Source organism: Solea solea, chromosome 2 (assembly GCF_958295425.1).
Source record: "Solea solea chromosome 2, fSolSol10.1, whole genome shotgun sequence".
Lineage (NCBI taxonomy): Eukaryota > Metazoa > Chordata > Actinopteri > Pleuronectiformes > Soleidae > Solea > Solea solea.
Window position 1 is genome coordinate 11241836 of NC_081135.1, and position 23484 is coordinate 11265319.

The 23484-nt window shown below is 40.3% G+C and overlaps 3 protein-coding genes across 3 annotated transcripts; 1 reads left to right on the forward strand and 2 right to left on the reverse strand.

Moving 5' to 3' along the window:
• Positions 1 to 3591: 3591 nt before the first annotated feature.
• On the reverse strand, positions 3592 to 7156 carry LOC131455488 (intermediate filament protein ON3-like). The gene is made up of 9 exons (XM_058623142.1): positions 6914 to 7156; positions 6119 to 6327; positions 5974 to 6034; positions 5776 to 5871; positions 5499 to 5663; positions 5283 to 5408; positions 4946 to 5166; positions 4814 to 4839; positions 3592 to 4677 (listed from the first exon to the last, which is right to left on the reverse strand). Exons 1-9 carry the CDS (start codon positions 7079 to 7081, stop codon positions 4670 to 4672), a joined length of 1080 nt encoding a protein of 359 aa, XP_058479125.1. The 5' UTR covers positions 7082 to 7156; the 3' UTR covers positions 3592 to 4669.
• Positions 7157 to 7369: 213 nt separating this feature from the next.
• On the forward strand, positions 7370 to 11777 carry LOC131455487 (keratin, type I cytoskeletal 18-like). The gene is made up of 8 exons (XM_058623141.1): positions 7370 to 7827; positions 8168 to 8250; positions 8476 to 8632; positions 8744 to 8905; positions 8994 to 9119; positions 9456 to 9685; positions 10291 to 10325; positions 11377 to 11777. The coding sequence occupies exons 1-8, from the start codon at positions 7450 to 7452 to the stop codon at positions 11682 to 11684; spliced, it is 1479 nt and encodes a 492-aa protein (XP_058479124.1). The 5' UTR covers positions 7370 to 7449; the 3' UTR covers positions 11685 to 11777.
• A 1142-nt stretch (positions 11778 to 12919) lies between these two features.
• Positions 12920 to 21227, reverse strand: arpc2 (actin related protein 2/3 complex, subunit 2). Its single transcript, XM_058623167.1, has 10 exons — positions 21002 to 21227; positions 19739 to 19773; positions 18729 to 18841; positions 16796 to 16841; positions 16444 to 16630; positions 16267 to 16360; positions 15749 to 15875; positions 15539 to 15639; positions 14600 to 14700; positions 12920 to 13220 (listed from the first exon to the last, which is right to left on the reverse strand). Exons 1-10 carry the CDS (start codon positions 21073 to 21075, stop codon positions 13199 to 13201), a joined length of 900 nt encoding a protein of 299 aa, XP_058479150.1. The 5' UTR covers positions 21076 to 21227; the 3' UTR covers positions 12920 to 13198.
• Positions 21228 to 23484: the final 2257 nt, after the last annotated feature.

The following is a 23484-nucleotide window of genomic DNA, read 5'->3' on the forward strand; positions in this document are numbered from 1 at the left end:
CTCCGGCTTCCTCCCACAGTCCAAAAACATGCAATGTGGGGATAGGTAAATTGGACACTCCAAATTGACCATAGGGGTGAGTGTGAGAGTGAATGGTTGTTTGTCTCTATCTGTGTGTGGCCCTGCGATGGACTGGCGAACTGTCCAGGGTGTACCCCGCCTATCGCCCGATGTAGCTGAGATTGGCACAGCACCCCCGCGACCCTCTGGTAGAGGATAAAGCGGTAGATGATGACTGACTGACTGAACCTACTTGGAAAATTGGATTGTATGTAGTTCATGCTTGAGAAAACCTGCAGACATAAATGAATAAGTGGATCCAAAGATGGACAGGAACTCCTGATGGACAGGAACTGCACAGATGTGCACATTTTCATGTAGATGTGGATTTCCATAATTCAAACACAAGTTTGTCAGGTTTTTGTGAGGTTTTCAATGACGCATTTGACATAGACAGATTAGTATTTCAGTAAAAATATTAAAATAATTTTATTGAGAGCCACAGGCTGCAAAGCCCTGATCTAAAACATGGTCCCACAGGACCGGGGTCTCTTAGAATTAAGAAAAACTGGATATGGATGGACTGGCCCCCCTCCCTCATGTGGAGGATAAAGTGGTAGAAGATGGATGGATTCTTATAGCGACATTTGTGTGCTATAGCAGCTCATGGCCAGTAGAGGGTGCTATGGTTCTCTGCATTAAAACCAGCATGAAGGGAAAGTTTCTCCACCTGCTTATTGATACCTAAAGACATCGCACATGAGCGAGTGTGGCAAATCATGCCTTTATTTAGATTCCCCATGTGTCCATTTGGATATAAGAAAATTCTGCTTGCAAAAATAATAAAACTATTGTGACCCAAATTACAATGTAAATCCTGACAAGAGCTGATTTGCTCACAATGAAGTAATGATCTTTAACATAATAAAGCATCATTTTGAATTAATAAATTGATTACATAATTTTCAAAACTGACTGAAACTTAATCTGTTGTACATTATTTAAAACATACACACATAATTCTCAAATCAAATGTTGGAAAAATTCTACAAAGTTGTTTAGGGACCCCCCAAAAAATATCCCACGACCCATCTCTGGGTCTCAACTCACACTTTGGTAACCACAGATGTTAGGATGCTTATGTGATGAATGACGTCTCTCCTTATTCAAACACATACAACTGAGATAGAAACAAGGTCTCTTGTTCATATTTTTGACGTCCTGAAATAGTATTTACAGGACTACATGCAGCACGAATGTTACCTAGTTTACATAGTACCTGAGAAACTTATACTTATGCATGTTTTTGAAGACATTCACACATAAATCTCAAATAAAAGGTTGGGAAAAATTCAGCAAATTTGTTCTGGGAAACCTAAACGCAATCTCCCGTGACCCATCTGTGCGTCCCGACCCAGACTTTGGGAAACACTGGTGTAGCACATGAAATAAATAAAGTTTCCTTGTTCATATTTTGATGACATAATGACCCGTACTAGTATTTACAGTGCTACATGCAGCACAAATGTTGTCTAATTTATGTAGTTCATAAAAAACTCTTGAGTTGAAGTCACTTAAAGCCTCTTTTATCCCCTGACACATGATTAAAGTGTTTGCACAGGTGCAACATGATGAAAACTGACTGACTACCAGGGTGTCGCGTGATTTAAAATAATACATGAAGGACACTAAAGGAATTGTACTGAGAGTTCAGCAGTTTGGAGTTATGTTTTTGATACTTTTGCTTAAAGGTTGTCCAATTTGTTTTGGCTTCAAAGTCGATGATAACTATTAGAGGAAAAATAAGACGTGGGAAGAGCAGACAGCCGCTGCCCTCACAGTGATCCTGTGTGATTCTAAGAAACATTATCTCAGGATTTTCCTCCTGGTGTAAATACAAATGTGGTGCAACAGAACAGAAACACTCCTTAAACCACCTGCATGTGTCACGTGTCCCTCGTTTTATTGTTCACTTCACAGAGAAGAATCTGAGCCACGAATGACTGACTGTTGTACAAAGATAAACTCATATTTGGGTCACGTTTGGATGAAGATGAAGAGTAAACTGATCCAGGGACAGAAGGAGATAAGTTAAGCTGGAAAAAACACTGCTCCATCCAAACAAATCCATCTCCTTCTTTCACAATCTTTGTCCTGATGCTAAAGATAATGTGGTGCTAAAGTGCAAATAATATTAAGTATTTCTTTATTTGTGAAGCCCAATTAAATTAAAATGTATCTTCACAAAATACTCTGCAGGTTTGTGTGATTCCCACCTTCCTTATGAGAACTTCCATGTCTCCATTGAGTCTCTGGATGAGACACTGAGTATCAGATATCTCCCTCTTCAATTCACGCACGTCCTGCTCACGTTGTCCTGCACTAACCACCAAGGCATCCATCTGAGTGATGTGAGAGACAGAAAAATACCAAGAAGATTTATTTACTATAGTGTTAATGGTACATTCCAGTCGTGATGTGAACAAGTGACATCAATGACGTGGAGTTTGAAGAAGTCGTTCTGATCTGACAAAAGTATATTAGCAAATCTGTACAGAGTTGGTTAAAACCAAAAAAGAAAAAAGTTCTAAACAGACACTTCCTGTGGAGAGCGCAGCACTTCCTCTCCTCACCTTCCTCTTGTTCCACAGCTCGGCCTCCTCTCTGGTGCGAGCAGCCACCCTGGCGTACTGGTTCTTCACAGTCTCCCCGATCTCGTCCATGTCCAGGTAACGTTTGCTGTTGTCAGGAAGAATCACCGTCTTGTTCTGGACCAGGGATTCCAGCTCTTTGATCTCCTGCAGGTGGCAGACACGAGCAAAACGGATGTATTTGTATGTTTCTGTCATTTTACTGTGATGGACTGGCCCCCCTCCCTCCCTCATGTGGAGGGTAGAAGATGGATGGATTCTTATATAGTGACATTTGTGTGCTAAAGCAGCTTATGGCCAGTAGAGGGTGCGATGGTTCTCTGCATTAAAACCAGCATGAATGGAAAGTTTCTCTGCCTGCTTATTGATACCTAAAGACATCGCACACGAGCGAGTGTGGCAAATCATGCCTTTATTTAGATTCCCCATGTGTCCATTTGGATATAAGAAAATGTGGCTTGCAAAAATAATACAACTATTGTGACCCAAATTACAATGTAAATCCTGACAAGACAACACAAATGTTATCTAATTTATGTAGTTCATAAAAAACTCTTGAGTTGAAGTCACTTAAAGCCTCTTTTATCCCCTGACACATGATTAAAGTGTTTGCACAGCTGCAACATGATAAAAACTAACTGACTACCAGGGTGTCGCGTGATTTAAAATAATACATGAAGGACACTAAAGGAATTGTACTGAGAGTTCAGCAGTTTGGAGTTATGTTTTTGATACTTTTGCTTAAAGGTTGTCCAATTTGTTTTGGCTTCAAAAAAAGTAGATGATAACTATTAGAGGAAAAATAAGACGTGGGAAGAGCAGACAGCCGCTGCCCTCACAGTGATCCTGTGTGATTCTAAGAAAAATTATCTCAGGATTTTCCTCCTGGTGTAAATACAAATGTGGTGCAACAGAACAGAAACACTCCTTAAAACACCTGCATGTGTCACATGTCCCTCGTTTTATTGTTCACTTCACAGAGAAGAATCTGAGCCACGAAGCCGGGCTGTTGTACAAAGATAAAATATTTGCGTCACGTTTGGATGAAGATGAAGAGTAAACTGATCCAGGGACAGAAGGAGATAAGTTAAGCTGGAAAAAACACTGCTCCATCCAAACAACTCCATCTCCAAGTTCAAGCACAGAAATAAAAAAAGGTCAACCTCCCAAGAAGCTACAAGATGATTTACTGTAAGAAAACTACAAAGAGGACTTATTGCAGTGTAAAAAATGTGTTATTGTGGTAAAAGCAGGACACAGTATTTGGGCCAAACTGAAGAGAAAAAATATTTAATCCTTGAGAATAAAGTTGTAATTTTACGAGATTCTGTTTTATCATTATCTAACGTATTATTATTAAATAGCAACAGAACACAGGTGTAACAGCTATATTGTCTGCAGTCGACCACTAGCAGCTATTTCCTCCAAGTCTCTGTTTGTGATTCTTTCTTCCAAACAGACTCAGTTTCTTTCACAGTCTTTTCAAAGTCCTGATGCTAAAGATAATGTGGTGCTAAAGTGCAAAATTATTAAGTGTTTCTTTATTTGTGAAGCCCAATTAAATTAAAATGTAACTTCACAAAATAATCTGCAGGTTTTTAGCTGATCAATAATTACGACTTTATTCTCATCAAATTATGACTTTATTCTCATCAAATTATGACTTTATTCTCATCATATTATGATTTATTCTTGAAAGATTAAAAAAAAAAAAAAAAAAAAAATGTCTTCGGTTTGGCCCTAATACTCCGTCGTATAAAAGAAACCTGAAGAGATGACATACTGCAATACAAAAACAATGAGTAGTGAGTAGTAGATGAGTGTTGAGTGTTCCAGTCAGTCGACGATATAGCAGGAGCTCTGGGACACCTCTCTGCCTGAATCCACTTCCACTCGGATCATCACACGTTTCTTTGCTGGTGGGGGAGTGAGTGTCTTCAGTGACTTCGGGGCTTGCGGCTTCTCTGACAGGGGAACATCTGCGTGCAATTAAGGACTTGGATTGGTGGGTTTATTTTTTAGTAATCTGAGCAAAAGAGAGGTTTGATTTTAGTGACACACAAAAAGCATGAATCTATCATGAGAATACTGTTGTAAATGACATATATGCAGAAACAGTTGAGTTTGTTTTTGAACTTGAATAGTAACAGAAGCGTCCTCACCTGTGAGGCGCAGGAGTTGGTTCATTCTTCACGCAGATGGAGCAAAAGAGAGTTGTTTGTGTCAGCATGGATTAATTATTGTGATGTATTTGAACAGAAATGAGTGAATCCACCACACAGACGTTTGAATACCTCTCTTCCTCGCCCTCCAGCAGCTTGCGGTACGTGGCGATCTCGATGTCCAAGGCCAGCTTCAGATTCATCAGCTCCTGGTGTTCTCTGATCTGTCCGGTCAGGTCGTGCTTGGCGCGCTTCAAAGCCTCCTCCAGCTGAGCGATGTCCTCTCGCGCCTTTTCCAGGTTTTTGTCCCCTTCTGTCCTCAAGCTGCTGATGTCCTTCTTCAGAGATTCTTCCTACACACAACGAAGAAGCAGACGAAGAAGAAGAAGAAGTAGAAGATCAGAGGCTGGCTGTTTGGATGGAAGTCAAATCAAATCTATGACTATGACTGAGTCTGTGTGATTCCCACCTTCCTTATGAGAACTTCCATGTCTCCATTGAGTCTCTGGATGAGACGCTGAGTATCAGATATCTCCCTCTTCAATTCACGCACGTCCTGCTCATGTTGTCCTGCACTTACCACCAAGGCATCCATCTGAGTGATGTGAGAGACAGAAAAAGAATAAAAAGATAAAAGTTCTCAACACACACTTCCTGTGGAGAGCGCAGCACTTCCTCTCCTCACCTTCCTCTGGTTCCACAGCTCGGCCTCCTCTCTGGTGCGAGCAGCCACCCTGGCGTACTGGTTCTTCACAGTCTCCACGATCTCGTCCATGTCCAGGTACCGTTTGCTGTTGTCAGGAAGAATCACCGTCTTGTTCTGGACCAGGGATTCCAGCTCTTTGATCTCCTGCAGGTGGCAGACACGAGCAAAACGGATGTATTTGTATGTTTCTGTCATTTTATTTGATTGAATGATTGAATGATTGATAAATTGATTGACTGATTGATTGATTGATTACCTCATCATATCCCACTCTGAGAAATTCCAGTTTTCCCATCAGGTCTTCCAGCTCCAGAACCAAGTTTACTTCCTCCAAGTGACCTTCATCTACTTCCTGTCACACACAGGAAGTATTATGAATACAAATGTGGTCATTATGTAAAAAAAAAAAAAGGTTATATAGCTCAATTCCTCATAAACCAGAAGCTCACATTACCTTTTTGGTGACAATAAAATCATTCTCCACATCAGCTTTCTTTACAATCTCGTCCTCATACCTGAAAACAATTGAAAGTAAAGGTTGAAATGTATACTCATAATTCATAATATACATAACCAGAGGAGCATAGATGGCTGCTGACCGCCGCTTGCTGTCCTCCAACTCCTCCTGGTTCTTAAGGAGCTCCGCCTGCAGCTTCTCCTGGTCGTGGAGCAGGTTCTCGATCTGCTGCTCCAGCTCGTTCTCCAGCTGCCTCACGACGGCATCCACCTTGCCCTCGTACGCCTCCTGCTCCTTGAGGATCTTCAGCTTGGTGTCCAGCTTCTTATTCTCGTCCTCCAGGTTCTTCACCTGAGACACAAAACAGCAGCAGCAACAAAAGCACATACTAATGTTATAATAATGTTTAATAATGTCAATAATAATAAAAATATATATATGAAAAAAATGTTGCTGGATGGAAGATTTTACATGTAATTCTATGTTTCATGATGATAATGACAGGTGAGGCTACAGTGTGTGAGCAGCCTGTTATCATGTGTTTTTGTGGGAAAGGAATGTAAAGACACACTGTGTTTTATTTGCATTTTTAGTTTATTTAGTTTTAACCTCCTGACTTCGTCTTTTATTCCACCCTGTGTTGTATATATTTGACTGTTTAATTTGCATCTTTTGTTTTATTTCAAAGTTAAAACAGGGTTTCTACTCTTTGAAATAAATTTCATTCCACCCTGTGTTGTGTTTTATTGTTGTATTTGCATCTCTTTTCTCTTTTCTTTTCTTTTAAAATTGAATTTTCCTTTTATCGTGAAGCACTTTGAGCTGCAATCCTTGTATGAAAGGTGCTATACAAGTAGACCACTAATAGCCTACTACAAATAATAATGATTATAATACTATTAATAATAATAAACGTTGATGAACAACTGTCACTGACCTTGTCGATCAACTTGACAAACTTGTCGTTGAGTCCCACCATGTCCTCCTTCTCTCTGGTCTTGCCGGTGGAGTTGATGTTGTTGAGGCTGGGTTGACTCTGTCTCTTGGCGGCTCCGGTGTTGCTGGGTGAGAAGGACTGGCTGCTGTAAGCTCCTGGCTGAGACATGATGCAGGTCCAATGTAACCACGATGAGGAGAAGAAGCAGAAGAAGTGTGGACACTGAGGCTCCTCTGCAGCTCCTCACCTGTTTTAAAGGTGGATGGAACCACCCATCACCTTCTCACTGCTCCAATCAAAACAAGAGAAGTGCATAAAATGAAAAAAAGTTGCCATGAAAAACTTGAATTTCCACTCTGATCCGGTTTGTCCAGGAGTGGCGCTGGACACTGGGGACCAATGGGCATCACTGTGGGAGGATTTGTGCGTAAAAGCAGGTATAAAAACCCACCTGTGTCCTCCTCCACATCCATCTGCTGAACCCTATTCACTGAAACCCTCTCAGTCTGACAGCTTCCTCTCAACCAGGTGCCATCATGCCTTCAAACACCGCCGCCAGCATGTTCGGGGGAGCCGGGGGACGAGGCTCCAGAGCGTCCGTGGCGAGTCCGCAGGGGCTGCGCGACGTCCTGCGCAAAGACAGCGACAGAGACTACGCACGGGCCGCTCCTGCCGCTAAGGCAGCACCTGCCGCGCCCGCCGCGCCTGCCGCGCCTGCCGCCCCCGCGGATGACAAGCAGACACTGCGCGGTCTGAACGACCGACTGTCCGGGTTCCTGGACCGAGTGAAACAGCTGAGGGAGGAGAACGAGAACGTGGAAAAACAGATCGATGAGATTTTGGCCAAGAGGAGAGAACTTGAGGACCGGGACTGGGAGGAGATAGAGAAACCTCTGGATGTCCTCAAGAACAAGGTCAGTAATCACATACTGTACATATATATATATATATACACATATATACATTACCTATTTTCTTGATAATATTAGGCTTTTTTTGAATGAACTTTATATCTTGTTACATATCATAAGAAACACTTATAATATACACAATATATACATACAGTGGTTCCCAAAGACTGGGTCGGGACCCACAAATGGGTTGTGGGAGATTTTTTTGGGGACCCAAAAGTTTCCCAAAAGATTTTTGGGTATATATATTTTAAATAACATGCATAAAAGTTCAGTTTGTGTCAAAGTGAACTGAATCACTTACTGAAACGATTGAACCCTAACCTCGCTCTTTTTTTGTCAGTTAAAAGACATCACCATGGATAACGCCAAGCTGCTACTCCAGATTGACAACACCAAAATGGCCAACAATGACTTCAAGGACAAGTAGGTTTTATGAAGTCTCTTGCACAGTGTCTAAGCTTCCAAGAATGATTTTATTGATATGAAAGGACTTTGATCAGGCATCAGATAAAGTTTTTTGCCGGATGAAGGTCTTCGATAAAACGTTTCCTTGATACTCAATGATCAACTTCTCTTCACTCACCTGTCTTAAGAAGTGCATGTATGAAGTTATTTCATTGTTGGGTTATTTATCCATCCTGTTTGCAGGGCGGATCATGAAAAAAAGTCCCGTGAGGAAATGGAACGCGACCTGGACGACCTGAGGAAGACTGCTGAGGAAACCAGGCTGAACTGCGAGCAGAAACACAAGGAGATTGTGTTGGTGAAGGACGAGCTTGTTCGCCTCAAGCTGGAACACAAGGATGTGAGACAGTTTTAATTAGAGCTGCGAATAATCGTTGCAGCGCTACATTTTATATCAACAGAATTGTGTAAGTGTTGAGGAAAGGTTTAGTTGTAACTGTGGCTGTTGCAGGATGTGGACGTCTTGCGTGAGAAGATCAGGGAGTCCGTGGTGACGGTCGAGATCGATTCTCAGAATTCCAACCTGGCTGAGAATCTCAACAAGATCCGCAGCCAGTATGATAAACTAGCCCAGAGTAACCGGCAGGAGACTGATGAGTGGTACCAGAGCAAGGTACGCCGTGTCCTCCATATGTTGGAACACTCTCCTGTCCACCTTCTTCGTTTATGACACCATATTTGTCTTGTTTGATCCTTTTCAGTTTGAAAACATCAAGGTGGAGGAGGCCCAAAATGTGGAAGTCATGAATTCTGGAAAGAGAGCGCTTAAGGATCTGCGCAAAGACAAACAAATCCTGGAAATTAAAATCCAGGGTTTGCAGAGCACGGTAACCACACAAACACATGAGGGAGCACAATCTCAATCTCAATCTCTTCAGGAAGTGCAAACAACTTAATATTAACCAATATCTTTTGTTTATCATGTCAGGAATGTCAAAATCACCTGCAGGTGTGTTTGTCTACCTGTTCATCTCACAAGCATTCCTGACTGTACTGTCATTACTGTGTCAACGTGCTACTTTAAACCAGACTGACTCTTGCTCCGTGTTACTGTGGACTGACAAACAAACCACCTGGTTCTCCTGTTGCGTAACCACGAGAACAGGAAAACATCATAAGTCTTGCGGAGTCATGTCTTTTAGTGTGTTTCTCTGTCCTTTCAGATCCAAAATCTGGAGGAGACCCTGCGGAACACGGGAGATGAGAATGGCCAGCGGCTGGCACCTCTCAACAAGGTGATCCTGGAGCTGGCGGATGAGCTGGAGAAGGTGAGGTCACAGGTGGAGCGCCAGGTGGAAACCAACCAGGACCTGCTGTGTGTCAAGATGAAGTTAGAGTCGGAAATCAATAACTACCAGCAGCTGATCCTTGGGATGACCATTGACACTAACAGGTGAGGATGGTCAGAAGAATGTATGTCAGATGTTTGTAGCCCATTTACCAACATACATCTAATGTTTTATGGTTGCTAATTTCTACCATATCTTATTATTATTAATAATAATAATAATAATAATAATAATAATAATAATAATAATGATAATAATTCTTTAAAGTTTGAAAGACGTTCTGTTGGAGAACACCCATAGGTGCTTTCTTGCTAAGAGTAAGGCGAGTATATTTTTTACACCGTTTTCTTAGTTTGCGTCTTCTCTTCTAAAGCTACGTTTCCATTAAGTGGAATGCTTCAGTTTGGTACTGTATGGTACAAATCTTTTTACGTTTCTATTCGCAATAGTACCAAAATAATCCACCCCAACCATTTCCCTTCCCTTGGGCTACCAAGTAAAGGTACAGTTCTCTGTTGAAATACAAGCCCGACCCATCCTGTACCTACTGTACCAAACCGAACTGTACCATGATGGAAAAACAAAGCATAACCTGAAAAGCGTCAGTTAAACCTCTTTTAAACGACAAAAGTACCACAAAACAAAAGCATGCATGGTGAACCTTTTCCCCCCCCCCCACCTGCATACTTATCCTTTTCTTCCCCGACAGCTTGGAGTTCTCTTTAGACGAAGCACTGCAGAGTGGTAAGTTATGTGTCCAGCTGGAATAAGTAAAATTACAGCAGAGAGTCACCTGATTAACAAGATCCGGGGCCTAGATGCTCGGTTTAGTCCTTTCAAACTAATAATAACTTAAAGATCTCTTTCCCGACTCTCCATAAAAGAGGCTGGAAAAGTGTTAGCAATAACGTTGATGTTGATGTGAATGCACCTCTTACTAAATCAACAGCACCTTAACATCACATGTGATTCAAAGAAATGTGCACTGCCTGTTGGCTTTCTCGCTACGTGAGAGTTAAATGAGAAGATTGATGTGTTTGGTTTGTGTGAAGCACGGTCAGCAGCTGGTTAGCTTAGCATAGCAACTGAGACTGGAAACTGCAAACACCGCCATCCTCCTACCCAAGCATTAGCATTAGTTAGCCCACCGCATTGACACCCAATATTCACACCATAGCTGGATTTAAAGAAATAATTGTAACTAACTAAGTTACTAAATTGAGTCGACCACGTTCCAGTGAAGTAGTTAGCTAGCCGTTGTTAGCAATACCAGCTATTTAGGACTGAATTAATGTGAAACAAATAAGACAGCATTAACACCCAATATTGACACCATAGCTGGATTAAAATAAATAATTTTAACCATTTAAATAAACCGGAAGTTTGAGATTGGAACTGGGAGTGACGTCACATTCCAGTTAAGAAGTTAGCTAGCCATGGTTAGCAATACCAGTCGATAAGGTGACGCTGTACACGGTATTTAGGACTGAAGTCATGTGAAACAAGTAAGACACGACCCTGCTTACAAACTACTTAACTCCGTCAATCTTCTGATTCAACTCTCAGCGAGAGACTGAATTTCTCTGCATGCTGAACTCCAATCATGTATTGTGAACACGATGAATCATACTTTTTTTTTTAAAAAACGTATGTATACATCTTATTTACAAATATAAAAAGTATGATTTGTCATCAATGACGCTTTGTTGATGGCTACGCGCAGAAGGACTGGAAGGAGGTTTACACATTTATATGGTCACAACTGGTAAAGTCTTTCTCATGTTTTTGCTTGCAGAGCAACAAATGCCTGACAATGTGGTGCCCGAACAGCAGGGGGAAGTAAAAGAAGAAGCCATAATGAAGCAAGAAAGCCGCCCTGCTAATAAATCTATCACCGAGGAGGAGGAGGAGGAGGAGGAGACTCCAGCTGAAGCAGAGGTGGCAGGAGACATCATCGAAGTCGCAGCCCAAAACCATAAGAAAAAAAGCAAAAAGCCTAAAACTAAGAAGAGTTCTTCCTCCTCCTCCTCCTCCTCTTCCTCTTCTTCTTCTTCCTCCTCTGAGTCCGAGAAAGAAGATGAAAAGCTAAAACTTGATCTTTAAACGTATCATATTCGGTTGATGCTGCCCAGACCTAAAGTGTTTTTCTCTCACAGATATTATAAAAAAAATAAAAACTTTGAATTTTGAAATGAAATTTCTCCGGTGTCTTCTATTATTCACTTACTACAATCAATCAATCAATATATGCTGCCTTGTGCAGTATATTTTTGGCTTTGAGGAGAGACAGAGTGAATGAAAATTAGGAATAAAGATTAAGAATAAATGCCAATGATCTCTTCACCTTGGGTAAAGTGAAATGCTTTATAAATGTGCATGAAAGCTCAAAAGGAAAATCCCATGACTTATAGCGCAGTGATTTAGGAAAACATGAATTGCAATTTCTTATGGTAAAAGAAAAGAATAGAAATTGTAAACCAAAGAAACAACATATAAGTTTAAAGGTTCAGTACAAGAGTCAAACAGTGGAAACACAGTTTAAGAAACTCTTTAACTATATAAAGGTAATACTATTAAATCTTTAAGTTAACATAAATATATGTAGTACTGACATAAGATAACATGGTTTATGTACAATTCAGTCCAATTTTCAAGAATTTTCAAGAAAGTTCTGTACCAGAAAAAGATCTCATTTTAAGAAAAAAGGATCCAACTCCGGCTTATTAAGATATTATGGTTTACTTTAAGCTGCAATTACCATGGTAAAACAACATTTTAGACAAAGTTTTCATTAATAACATGACAGAATTTCTTTGTGATAAGCACAAGTTTTCCCTCGTTTTAAGTCACATGACTTAAAACAAAAAGTGGATAAATATACAAGCTAGCAAAAAAATAAAGTATACATCAATTTGAGAATATTCGTCATATCTAGTAAGGCTGTTTTTACAGTGTGGTTAAAAACATCCTAATAGTAATATTGTGAAACGCAAATCAAATAGAATAATTGTTATTTTCTTGTCTTATGAGAACCTTTAAACCACAAGTCACATAATTAAAATTACAAATATGCTTTTTTTTCTGGTCAAAGTAAGTCAAATAAGCACAAGTTTCAAGAAAAGCAAAAATGGCATGGGTTTTTTTTAAAGAGTGATTTATTTTGTCTTTCAAATGACAATGGAACAGACATGAAAGCACAGAGAGGAAGAAGAAGAAGAAGAAGAGGGGAGGACTTGAATTCATCTAGAACATGAAGACTATGCGGTTGAGGGGAAAGGTGGAGTACCAAACGGAGTACACAAGATATTGTATCAAAAATTGTATTCTTTTTTTTCATATATATATTTATATAGGACTTATAATTCTCTTTAACTATCCAAAGCAAGGAATGCCCTTTGATTTCCAGGTTTCTTCAGCCTTGGCTTTTTCTAAGTGGAGCCAATATTAGCATTCATTAAAAAAAAAAACAAAAAGTGAACTTTATGATGGGGGGGGCGAGGGGGTTCTTGAGGCATCCTGGAGTCCCCGATCCTCCGATGTGGCGTTGAGTCTCAATGCGGCATGTTTTGGGGTGGGCGTGTCCACAAGGGAATTCCTGTGATGGGGCGGGGTCAGCCTCAGCGGGTGAAGGTCTTTCCACTAGCGAAAAAAATGTAAAGAAAGATGCATTTAAAGTAACGATCATTTTCACATGGTCAAGTACTTGTTTGGTCAAAAAATGTTGATCAGCATGTCTTCATTCTTCTATAAACCAAAATGATTCAGTTTTAATTGATTTTTCTTTGTCATACGGAGCAAAGAAACCAGAAAATACTCACAATTAAGCAGCCGAAACCACAGAGAGCTCGTTTTTAATTACAACAAAAACCGATAGAATCGATTATCAAAATAGTTTATGATTAATTATGTCATAGATTATTAATTGATTCTGTTTTGGCAGCAGCACTAAAAGCTAGTTGGCCCTTAAACTTGACTCCACTTAACGCCCTTAAACTTGACGCCAGTGCGTCACATCTCTGTCAAAATAATGAAACAATGTGTAAACAAACAGTGACCTCTGTTTCCGAGAACCTTTAATTTTCTACTGTGTTGCCCAACCTGTGAGTCATGTGACATGTTGTGGGGGGGGGGGGATTCTTTGCTTGTTTCAGTGACACATTGACTGCAGAACAAAGACTCTCTTTGTGACACAACAACGTTTCCCAATTAGTTTCAGAGCTGTATTTCTTTTTCTTTTTTAACCGCATAGGGAGTAGTTGATACACACCTCAAAAACACACATAGGTCCAGGCGTCTACTCGTAAAAAAGGAAGAATAAGTACATCCAGTATCATGATGGCAAAAATGACTAAAGCCCCTTCCACACTAAAATGACCTCATATACTCAGGGATTTATTACGAGACTGGCACCTCGTGTCCCTCCACCTGGTTACCGAGGTCTCTCTGGCCCTTGTGGGACTGCTGGATGCTCTGAGCATCTGGGTCCCGATCGACCTACAGTTCATGGTGGGTCCAGACATTTACGCATCCCCTCCACTCTAATTCCTAACCACATCTAGTGACAACCCCCTACACTATTTCCATGTATTTTAGTTGAAATTTTTGCATGAATTTTATTTTTTTAGGCTAAAGCCTCTGAAGTTCAGGAAGCTCTCGTCATGACCTGTGCAAAAGTGTGACTACTTCCTGTCGGTGCTAATGTATTACAACAGTTGTGGAATGACATTCAAACGTAATCTACTACAAAAATGTTAATTACACTTAAGAATAATGAAGCTATACACTAAAAAGAACATTAAAAAAAAGCTATTTTTACTGTTGAGTGTTATGGCAAACATTTTCTATAAGACGTAGTAAAATGCCAAGGTCGGTGGCTCTTATTTTGAAACCCAGGTTGAGAGGAAGTGGTGCTATATAAATTCAGCTATTGTGAAGAACAAATTGGGTTTCTTGTTTTCTGACTTATGTGAGTGATGGTTGAGAAGGGAGGTGTTCGTATGAGGTGAAGCAGAGCTTACGAGATGGTCTTCATCTCCTTCTTCTCAGCGTCGGGTCGGGCGCGGTTCAGCACCTTGAGGAAGTCTGACGTCTTGGCCCTCATGCGTGTGTGAATGTAAGCCTGCGGAAGAGACGTGGATGTGAATGACGAGGTTTTATTAGTCTCTGTGCCAGACTCTTAACACACAGCCCTTCTGTGACACCCACTTAGTCTCCTTCTTGTCTGAGGCGGAAACATCCGGACATCCAGCTTCCATTATCTGCCTGTCTGAGAGCCGGATACTTACGGAGTGACACAAAAACCTGCCTTGCGACTTCGAGTCGTGCAAACCAAACTCTGATTAGGGTTTACAGTCGAGACGGGTCCATTATCTGAGCCATTTCAAGCATATATGTGTTTTTCTCGTTAGTACACAAACGCCCACATACTGCGAAGAAAATATCTCAAGTCTTCACTCCTGTAGCTGGACTCTCCATTGTGGAGGTTTTAGAGTGAAGACATGAATGTACAATTACAGGGGTGACATGCCGACTTGACTGTGACCTGTAATTAAAGCAAACTTTACACACATACAGGGTTTCTACACAAAACCTTTCCACAACTTAGTTTAAAACAGTGAAGATAAAGTGGTAGACAGTGGATGGATGGATATTTACTGTGGGATCAAATATGTACTCTGAAACTGTAGGTGGAGAAAAAGCCGACACTAGAAAGGTCCACTTTAAGTAGTTAATCAGAGCCTTTGTAGCAAAAACGTTGATGGACGCCCAAATACTACTTTCTCTGACCGAGTACATGTACAATTTACTTAAATTTGACTACTTGCAGATACCGAGTACTGACCTTTTTCCTTCTAAACCAGGTTTAGAAAACACTTTTCTGGTGTGACCTTGTACTAAAATGCAGATTTAGTGATGGACGCTATTCATTAAGCTACTTGATCTTTGAACAATCTCACCTTGGAGCACTTTATATGGTAGTGCAGGTAGTCCCTGAAGGTGTGGATGAGGTTGATGGTGTTGTCTCTGGCATTGGCGTTGGTGTGACGTGGGAAGAGGACTGGACAAAAAAAATATCATCATTATTATTATTATTATTATTACTACTCATGTTATCGACACAGCTGCAGTACAGGCCAAGTAGATGATTAAACTCGGTGGACGCTGACCGAAAGTGATGTATCCGATGTTGTCTCCGACAGCGGCGTCCGTGTCCTTCAGCTCCAGCGGCGGCTCCCGGTGGCTGAACAGCACCTGAGGGGCCGCGTGGCTGGCTCGCCGACCCTCTTTAAACTCCTACACAGAAAAAAGCGTGATAGTTTGCTTTCATTTAGTTACATTGAACATTTTTATTGTTAAAAACTAAATATTAGACATTATGATATGACCAAACTGTGACTATACTAAGGAAACCAAGAAAAACAAAGGGCAGTGTGTAATGTAGAATTCGCTCTGTGTTTTTTGTTCAAGAAAATAATCGCCACGTTAAATGATTATCTCGTCCAATGCAATTGTATTTATAATGCACACTTTTAAATCTCAGGGTGGGGTGGAGGTGCAGATACAAAATCAACACTGAGCGGGGCGTGAACCCGCCTATGTAGGACGGGTTTGGCTTCAGCTGCCACACGACCCTCACATGGAGGATAAAGGGGTCGAAAATGGACGAATGAATGTTCTCACCAACCTGCATGAAGACTTTGCCGATGATGACGTCATCGTCGTCTTTGAACACCGTGCTGAACACGACGGTCACTCTGTCTTTCTTGGCCTCCACGTACCTGAGAAGACACGACATGTCAGACACGTCAGGATTGTCCAAAACTGCCCCCCTGGCCGTCTTTGTATGTCTACAGCTTCGTACATGGTCTCGTCGTCTCTGTAGTTGACCACAGCCCTCCTCTCTGCCTCTATTCCCTCCTCCTGGTACTTGAAGTACTTCTCGAACACAGAGGCGAAGCAGTTCCTCTTGAGGATCCCCGCCTGGTGGACGACCTCTTCTTTGTTGGCTGGTAACACGTCCAGGTCGTACAGGAGGGACACGTTGTAGCCTGAGGGGAAGACGATGGGACACAGAGGGATGGAAAATCCAGATTAAAAAGGAGCTACCACAGTCTGTTAAAGCTGCTTTGTGGCACATAGACAACACAATCATATTTATGCCTAAGCTTTTTACATTCCTTTCACTGGCTTCTAAAAGGAGCTCTGTAACTTACCAGCCTCTGATGAGACCAGGAAGTTCCCATAGACTCTCTTGAGCAGCTGAAAAAAAAGAAAAGAAGAGACATTTATTTTTAAATCATACTTCTCTAAATGCGGTTGTAAAAAAGAAGCACTGACGTCACACAGCTAGGGAAGCTATTTCTTATGTTACAGGAATGAAAATGAATACTTAAATCAGCAAAAGAGAAACTAAAACTTAAGTTAAAGACTTAGAAACCTGTATATTATACAAAACAAAGTGACTGATCATACAAGTCATACAAGTCCAATAAAGGGCTCAACATTACAGTAGTGTTTTATTCACATTTGCGGGAGAAAATAGTCGTGTGCGACTTGTAAAATGGCCAGTGAGGCAATCAATGCTGTGCATGCATCAAAAACATCACATTCATTAGAACAATTGATCATAGTCCTGCTGTGGAGTGCTGGCTGAGCTCAACGCGGGGGCCAGGCAACCCAATTACAAAAGCTGCTGGGAGACTGATATCCTTTGTGTTGGAGCAGCAGAGCGTAGTTTGACTGAGCAGCCTTTTGAGACACAGCCTTCTAACAGCTACATGTTATGGTTTGAAACTAATCATTTAAAACCGAAATTAAAGCATTTTTCAAGTTTTGTTTTCCTTGTATCCCTTTACCAAAAAAAACATTATTTGATACATTTTCAAAATTCAATGAATGTTTATTATAGAGATGACTTGATGCCGTTTCTTTGCGTCTGATACGATCTAATAATAATAATAATTATTATTATTATTATTATTATAATAATAATAATAATAATAAAAAATCAGAAGTCTCAAACTAGACTTTTAGTGGGAAGATGCTGGACAGCAGCCCTCACACACAAACCTGTTTTTATATCTTAGTAAGGACACATCATAGACATAACGTATTCCAAAACCCTTTACCCTGACCTTAACCATCACAACTAAGTGCCTAACCTTAACATAAACCTAATTCTAACCCGAACACTAAAACCCAAGTCTTAACCCCTAAAGTTGTGGTCCCCACAAGGTCAAATTATACACACACACACAGGTTTGTGCAGCTACCTTTTTAAGGACTTTCACTTGACCTACATTTGTTTGGACAGTCAACAAAAGTTTTTTCCCTAAACTTAGCCAGTTCCTCAGAAATTAGGTTCTACCTCATTAGGACCAGGTTTTGGTGTCCATGGGGACTACTTGTCCTGACAATGTCAATGTTTATGCCACAAAAGGTCCTAAAGGGGTCATAAATATAAGAACACACACACACACACACACACACACACACACACACACACACACACACACACACACACACACACACACACACACACACACACACACACACACACACACACACACACACACACACACACACACACACACACACACACACACACACACACACACACACACACACACACACACACACACACACACACACACACACACACGCAGCCGGCGCTCACAGTGAGCATGTCCTTGTCTGCTATGAGACACACATACTGACTTCCTGTTTCGTACAGAAGCTCCAATAAGCTGCTTTCTTCCTTACATGGCAACATAGCTCATAGTAGAGAAGTCTGTCTGTATGTGTCATAACTTAATTCTACTTTTCCTTTTAGATACTTCATTACATCAGATTGACCACAGAAGCAGGCTCGTAGTGTCTGAAATGAAGAGTGCATCATGAAGCATCTGCTGCAAATGTGTTGGAGGGCTACATTTTTTTTTATTTCTTTAATGTTTATGTTTAAGACCTAGAAGACTGGAGCTTGCAGCATTTAAAATACAACTAATCCCCCCCAGGACTTTCAGGCACTTGGGATTATTTCAGAATTGCGAGCTTGTGTGACATTTGGTGAAACTACAGAGAGATCTTTTCCAGACTAATTGTTTATGTTCCGACCACATTCTCATCATTGTGTGTGTGTGTTACCTCGTCAGCTCCATGCTCCTGCAGCTCCTTGTAGAACTTCAGGGAGATGCTGACCATCACTTTAGTCTTGTCCCCATTGGGGTTGGAAATGTGGTACAGGACGCCATCAAAATCTGCAGCAGAGATGTACGTCAGATGATTCAGAAGAAGACAAGCGACCTGATGTGTCTCTTCCAGCTTCTCCACCAAAAAGCTAATAACACAGCATTAATACTGTATAACACATTTAATGATTTCAATTTCACATGGGAGAACTAACAGTCTGTGTCATTCGGAAATCATTACTGACTGGGCCAAACATGTACACCAAGCACATGACATCACAGGAAACACTGTTGCAATGATAGCTAAAAATCTGTATCATCATCAGTAACAGCTTACAACTTAAAGGTGTCAACGTCACAAAAGTGCTGATGTGCCCTGAAAAAAGGGCTGACCTAAATCCCACAAAAAGCTACAGATCACAGCTGACACACCTCTTTCCACAAATATAAAACCAAATGCTAGAGAGACATTATGCAAATGACAATCCGCTACAGTACAAATAAAAATACAGGAAAGCAGCAGAGTGGCATTATGCATAAGTTTCCTGATGGAGGCTCAATAACTTTATTTTCCATAGCTGCATCTTACTTGTTGTTTTTCAGGACCCCAGAATGTGCCTTTTATATTTATATCAGGAATTAGGTCAGCTCTGCAGAGGTGGCCATTTCTCACAATAGCCCATAATGGACGAACAACATCGTTTGAGTTTTGATGCCAACTAAAGGCAGGTGAGGGATATTCAGCTGCAACGTGCAACTGCACCAATAAATGTTACACATAATATTTTCTACAAGTGTGCCCTCAGGATTAATACAGTATCATAAAAAATACTTCTAACTAGTCTTCTACACAGACATAAACACTTTTTTAATTTTATCTTAAATATATGACATAAAATTCATATCATTCTCACATCTGCATCTTTAAAATCAAGAATTTTAGCAAACCGTTGCATACAATCTTACCTGCAAACGTCACATCGACGGCCTCTGGCTTGTTTCTGCAGAGACAACATAGGATGTTGATGAGACATAGAGCGAAATTAGTCAAAGGTGTCTTTTGTGCAGCAAAAATCAGAATAACTCCTTCAGGAAAAATGCTGAAAGATGCAGTTGAAGGACAGAAATTGGCCATTTATTGTTGCATTGATTTAATGAATTCACTTAATTTGCTTAACAAGCTTCCACTTCAAAATGAAGAACACACACTCCGGTTGGTTTATCCATTTATCCATCATTGTGTGAGGCTATGAAGACTTTCAATTTCTTCCAATATATCCTAAATGTTATGCATTGGACCTACAAAGCAAAAAAACCAAAAACGTTTTTATCCCGAAAAGACTTTTTGATGTACTTTCGTGTTGTGAGGACTTGCAGCTTTTCCTTACCCTTATAAATGTGGGAAGTGAAAACAGACATAAATGCAACATTGAACAAGCTAACATCACCAGAAGTCGCCAGAAATACATTAAATACTTGAACAACGCCATCTAAGAGGGGCACAGACTGTGAAATGCAGGGAGACTTTTTAAAGGACAGACGCTGCAGTAACTTGTTCAGGCTGCTGTGTTATTATTCTGCTTCACAAAGTTCAGCGCTGCACAGACTTGAATCAGCTTGACTGGTGGAATGCGGAAGCAGTTCCAACGATGGTGCGAGCACAGGTAGCCGCTAAATGCCTCTAGTGCAGAGTTACACACGAGCAAGTCCTGTCACTTCTGACAGCATGCGACTAAATCACGTTTCAGTTCACTTTTTTAAGGAGGAAGCAATGTACTGAATTACATTTATAATTCCGTATTAATTAATAAGCTAGCAACCTTGCTAGCTTATTATTATTAGTGAGCAAACCTGTAACCTCATTTACATTTTAAATGCATTTTTACATTCGTGAGGTCACGGCAATTGCAATACCCTTAACTATTTTGTTATTTTCCTTCTCCTGGGTGAGATTTGAATCTTTGTGGTGACATTTTTTTGGCACAACACCGTCCGTGCAGACACACCCCAGCTCCAGGCAAAGCAGTCTCGGCGGATCTGGAAGCTAATTCACGATGTGTTTCCCCTGATTTCACGACCATAAAAACACAACCCATGCGGCAATGTGCACCACTGTGTTCGTTTATCGGTTGCTTGGTCATATTACAGGCATCATGTTGAGCGAAATGCTACGGGGGAAAAGCTAGCTGTCGTTAGCGGCGCTAGCCAGGTGTAACGATGATTCCTCACCCGTTTGATGCGCCGTCGAACTTCAGCGCCAACGTCTCCTCTATAATGCGGTTATTGATTTCTAACAGAATCATCGCAGTGGAGCGCCGGTGTCGAGGAAAAGGGGGGAAATGGCGAAATGAAGCTAAGTGATGAGATCGACCGCTTTGTCTCAAAATTCTGCTAATTTTTCCTCCCTTGACAGAACAGACCGCTTCCGCTGAGGCTGCTTCCGCCTGTTACTTCCGCATATTTTACACGGAGGACCCCATAAGAAGAGGGTGGCCGCGATGTTGCCTGTAATAAATTCGTTGTGACAGTTGTTCTTTTTTTCAAGCTATATTTATAAAATACAGGCACGATTGGGAAAAACAATGGAATATTAGGTACAACAGATAATTAAGAAAAATCAAAGAAAATATAAAAGACAAAAGACAAAAAAGACACAAATATTTGTACAGTGTTTTGGGTTTATTTTTTGTTTTTATCCATGATGTTTACATGAAATAATTAGTCAAATTATGCATAAAGGCTGTGAATGATGGTGGGTTTCATTTCCAGGTGCATGCGTGAATTTGACATTTACCAAGTTAACAGTGTCAGACAGTGTGACACAATATATGATATCATTGTCGGTAAACTGAGGTAAATTTTCAGAGCAAGCCAATTGTGTATGTCAGACCAGAATACAGAGACATGAGACATTAGTTTCTTTTACTTTAGGAGGAATTGGATAAATAAATAAATAAACAGAAAAGGCCTGTTTTTGTGAAGTAGGTTCTAAATATTCTCTGATAAAATGAGTCAATAAAGTCACCAAAAACCAAACCCGACCTATTCATTTACTGTATATAGATTTTGATTTTCAAGTTTGGTAGACGCAGTGTAAGTGGTGAAACCTGCATATGAATACATAAATTATAAGGTTTTTTTCCAGTTAAGATAGTCTTTTTAATTGGTTTTAAGTTATGTTAAAAATGAAAATAATCAATAATGAAAATAATTAGTATAATTAATTAGTTGCAACCCCACAGATTTCACATTCAAATTAAGGCTGAGGATATTAAGTGCAGTGTTTTGCAAAGTGTACCTAATAAACTGACCACTGACTGTATATGGGGTATTATTGATAACATAGACAGAAAGCATCACATGGCATACAAGATAAACACACAGCAACAAAGACAAATTTGCTTGTTAACATGTTATGTATGAGCAGCAGTAAAATGAAAAGTATGTGTCTGCCTAATTGCAAGGCAGGTTGAGACACGTATCAGTGGTTTCATGCTGTCAACACAAACACAATATAGGCTGTATTTTACAGACGTGTGTCATGGCTATTGTCCAGTAATTTCCAGCTTATATGTATTTCAGTGCTTTTGTCAAAGAAGAAGTTCAAAAATGTAATGAACTAACTGTCCACACTGTCATTTAAAGTCATTGACGAGTAAGCAGACTAATTCAATCATATTATCAAATAAAATGGCAGGCACATCTGGTTTTGAATAATTGGAACAAGACATGTGAATATTTCATCAGCCAAATGAGCAATCAAATAATTAAATATGTACATTTTGTAAAAAAAAACCTGAGTATTTACTTGTTGTATTTGATCTTGATGAAACAAAAAATGGTAAAACCTTTCATAATGGCGATTGGCAGATATCAAAAAAACATAGTATTATTTATGCAATCATTATTAGCGTTAGATGTGAAAATATTTTGAGCTGGAGAGGACACTGGGATGATGACAGAGTGATGTCACAATGTTAGTGTCTTGTAAAACAGGTGCTGTGGCTGTAGAAATAGTGGAGACACAGTCACATTCCTATAGCATCAACTAAATTAGCTGTAGCTGTAAATTGACAACAATCAAAACAGTTCAGTTTTTATTCCCAGAAACCAGGTGTGTTGGAGCTGGGAAACATCTAAAAACAGTGGTTCCCAAACACTGGGTTAGGACCAAGATTTTACGTATATAAGTTTTAAATAACATGCATAAAATGAAGTTGTATTAGTTTAGCAAACATCTCATGGAAATGGTTTGTTTATCAATTCAGAATTACATAAAGTGTTACAAATATGGCTGCAAATGAGTTTTGGGGCGTCTTTAAAACGTAGGTCCCCAAAAGGAAAAATTTGGGCTGTGGGTTCTCGAGGACCAGGATTCAAAACACTGTTATATACAATCAAAAACTAAAGACCAGAAACTAAAAACAAGCCATTCTTGTTTGTAGACCATCAGTATGACAGTACTGTCATTCATGTGGAGCCATGAAGTCTCTATTTACTCAGAGGTGCTGTATTGTATGTGGAGACAGGTGTCTGGGGGCAATAATGGATGGTGATATAGCACTCTGGTATGAGTGGAGTGATTTATTTGTGTTTAAAAGCGCATTTGGCTCTGGAGAGTATAGATGTGGCTGAACCTACTATTACTGATGAGTGGTTATTGTCATTTGTCTCCTGTTTATGCAAAGTGATGTCGTTCATGCTTAAGAAAA

Bases quoted from the DNA above. Each gene is read 5' to 3' on its own strand.
- LOC131455488 (XM_058623142.1), bottom strand. From the start codon at position 7,081: ATGTCTCAGCCAGGAGCTTACAGCAGCCAGTCCTTCTCACCCAGCAAC. The intron at 6,035-6,118 runs GTCAGCAGCCAT...AATTGTTTTCAG, and splicing joins TTGGAGGACAGCAAGCGGCG to GTATGAGGACGAGATTGTAA. The intron at 5,167-5,282 runs GTGGGAATCACA...CGTTGTGTGTAG, and splicing joins TGGAAGTTCTCATAAGGAAG to GAAGAATCTCTGAAGAAGGA.
- arpc2 (XM_058623167.1), bottom strand. From the start codon at position 21,075: ATGATTCTGTTAGAAATCAATAACCGCATTATAGAGGAGACGTTGGCG. The intron at 18,842-19,738 runs GTAAGATTGTAT...TCTCTGCTGCAG, and splicing joins CGTCGATGTGACGTTTGCAG to ATTTTGATGGCGTCCTGTAC. The intron at 13,221-14,599 runs GTAAGCTCTGCT...TTTTTTCGCTAG, and splicing joins AAGGAGATGAAGACCATCTC to TGGAAAGACCTTCACCCGCT.
- LOC131455487 (XM_058623141.1), top strand. From the start codon at position 7,450: ATGCCTTCAAACACCGCCGCCAGCATGTTCGGGGGAGCCGGGGGACGA. The intron at 8,906-8,993 runs GTACGCCGTGTC...GATCCTTTTCAG, and splicing joins ATGAGTGGTACCAGAGCAAG to TTTGAAAACATCAAGGTGGA. The intron at 9,686-10,290 runs GTGAGGATGGTC...CTTCCCCGACAG, and splicing joins ATGACCATTGACACTAACAG to CTTGGAGTTCTCTTTAGACG.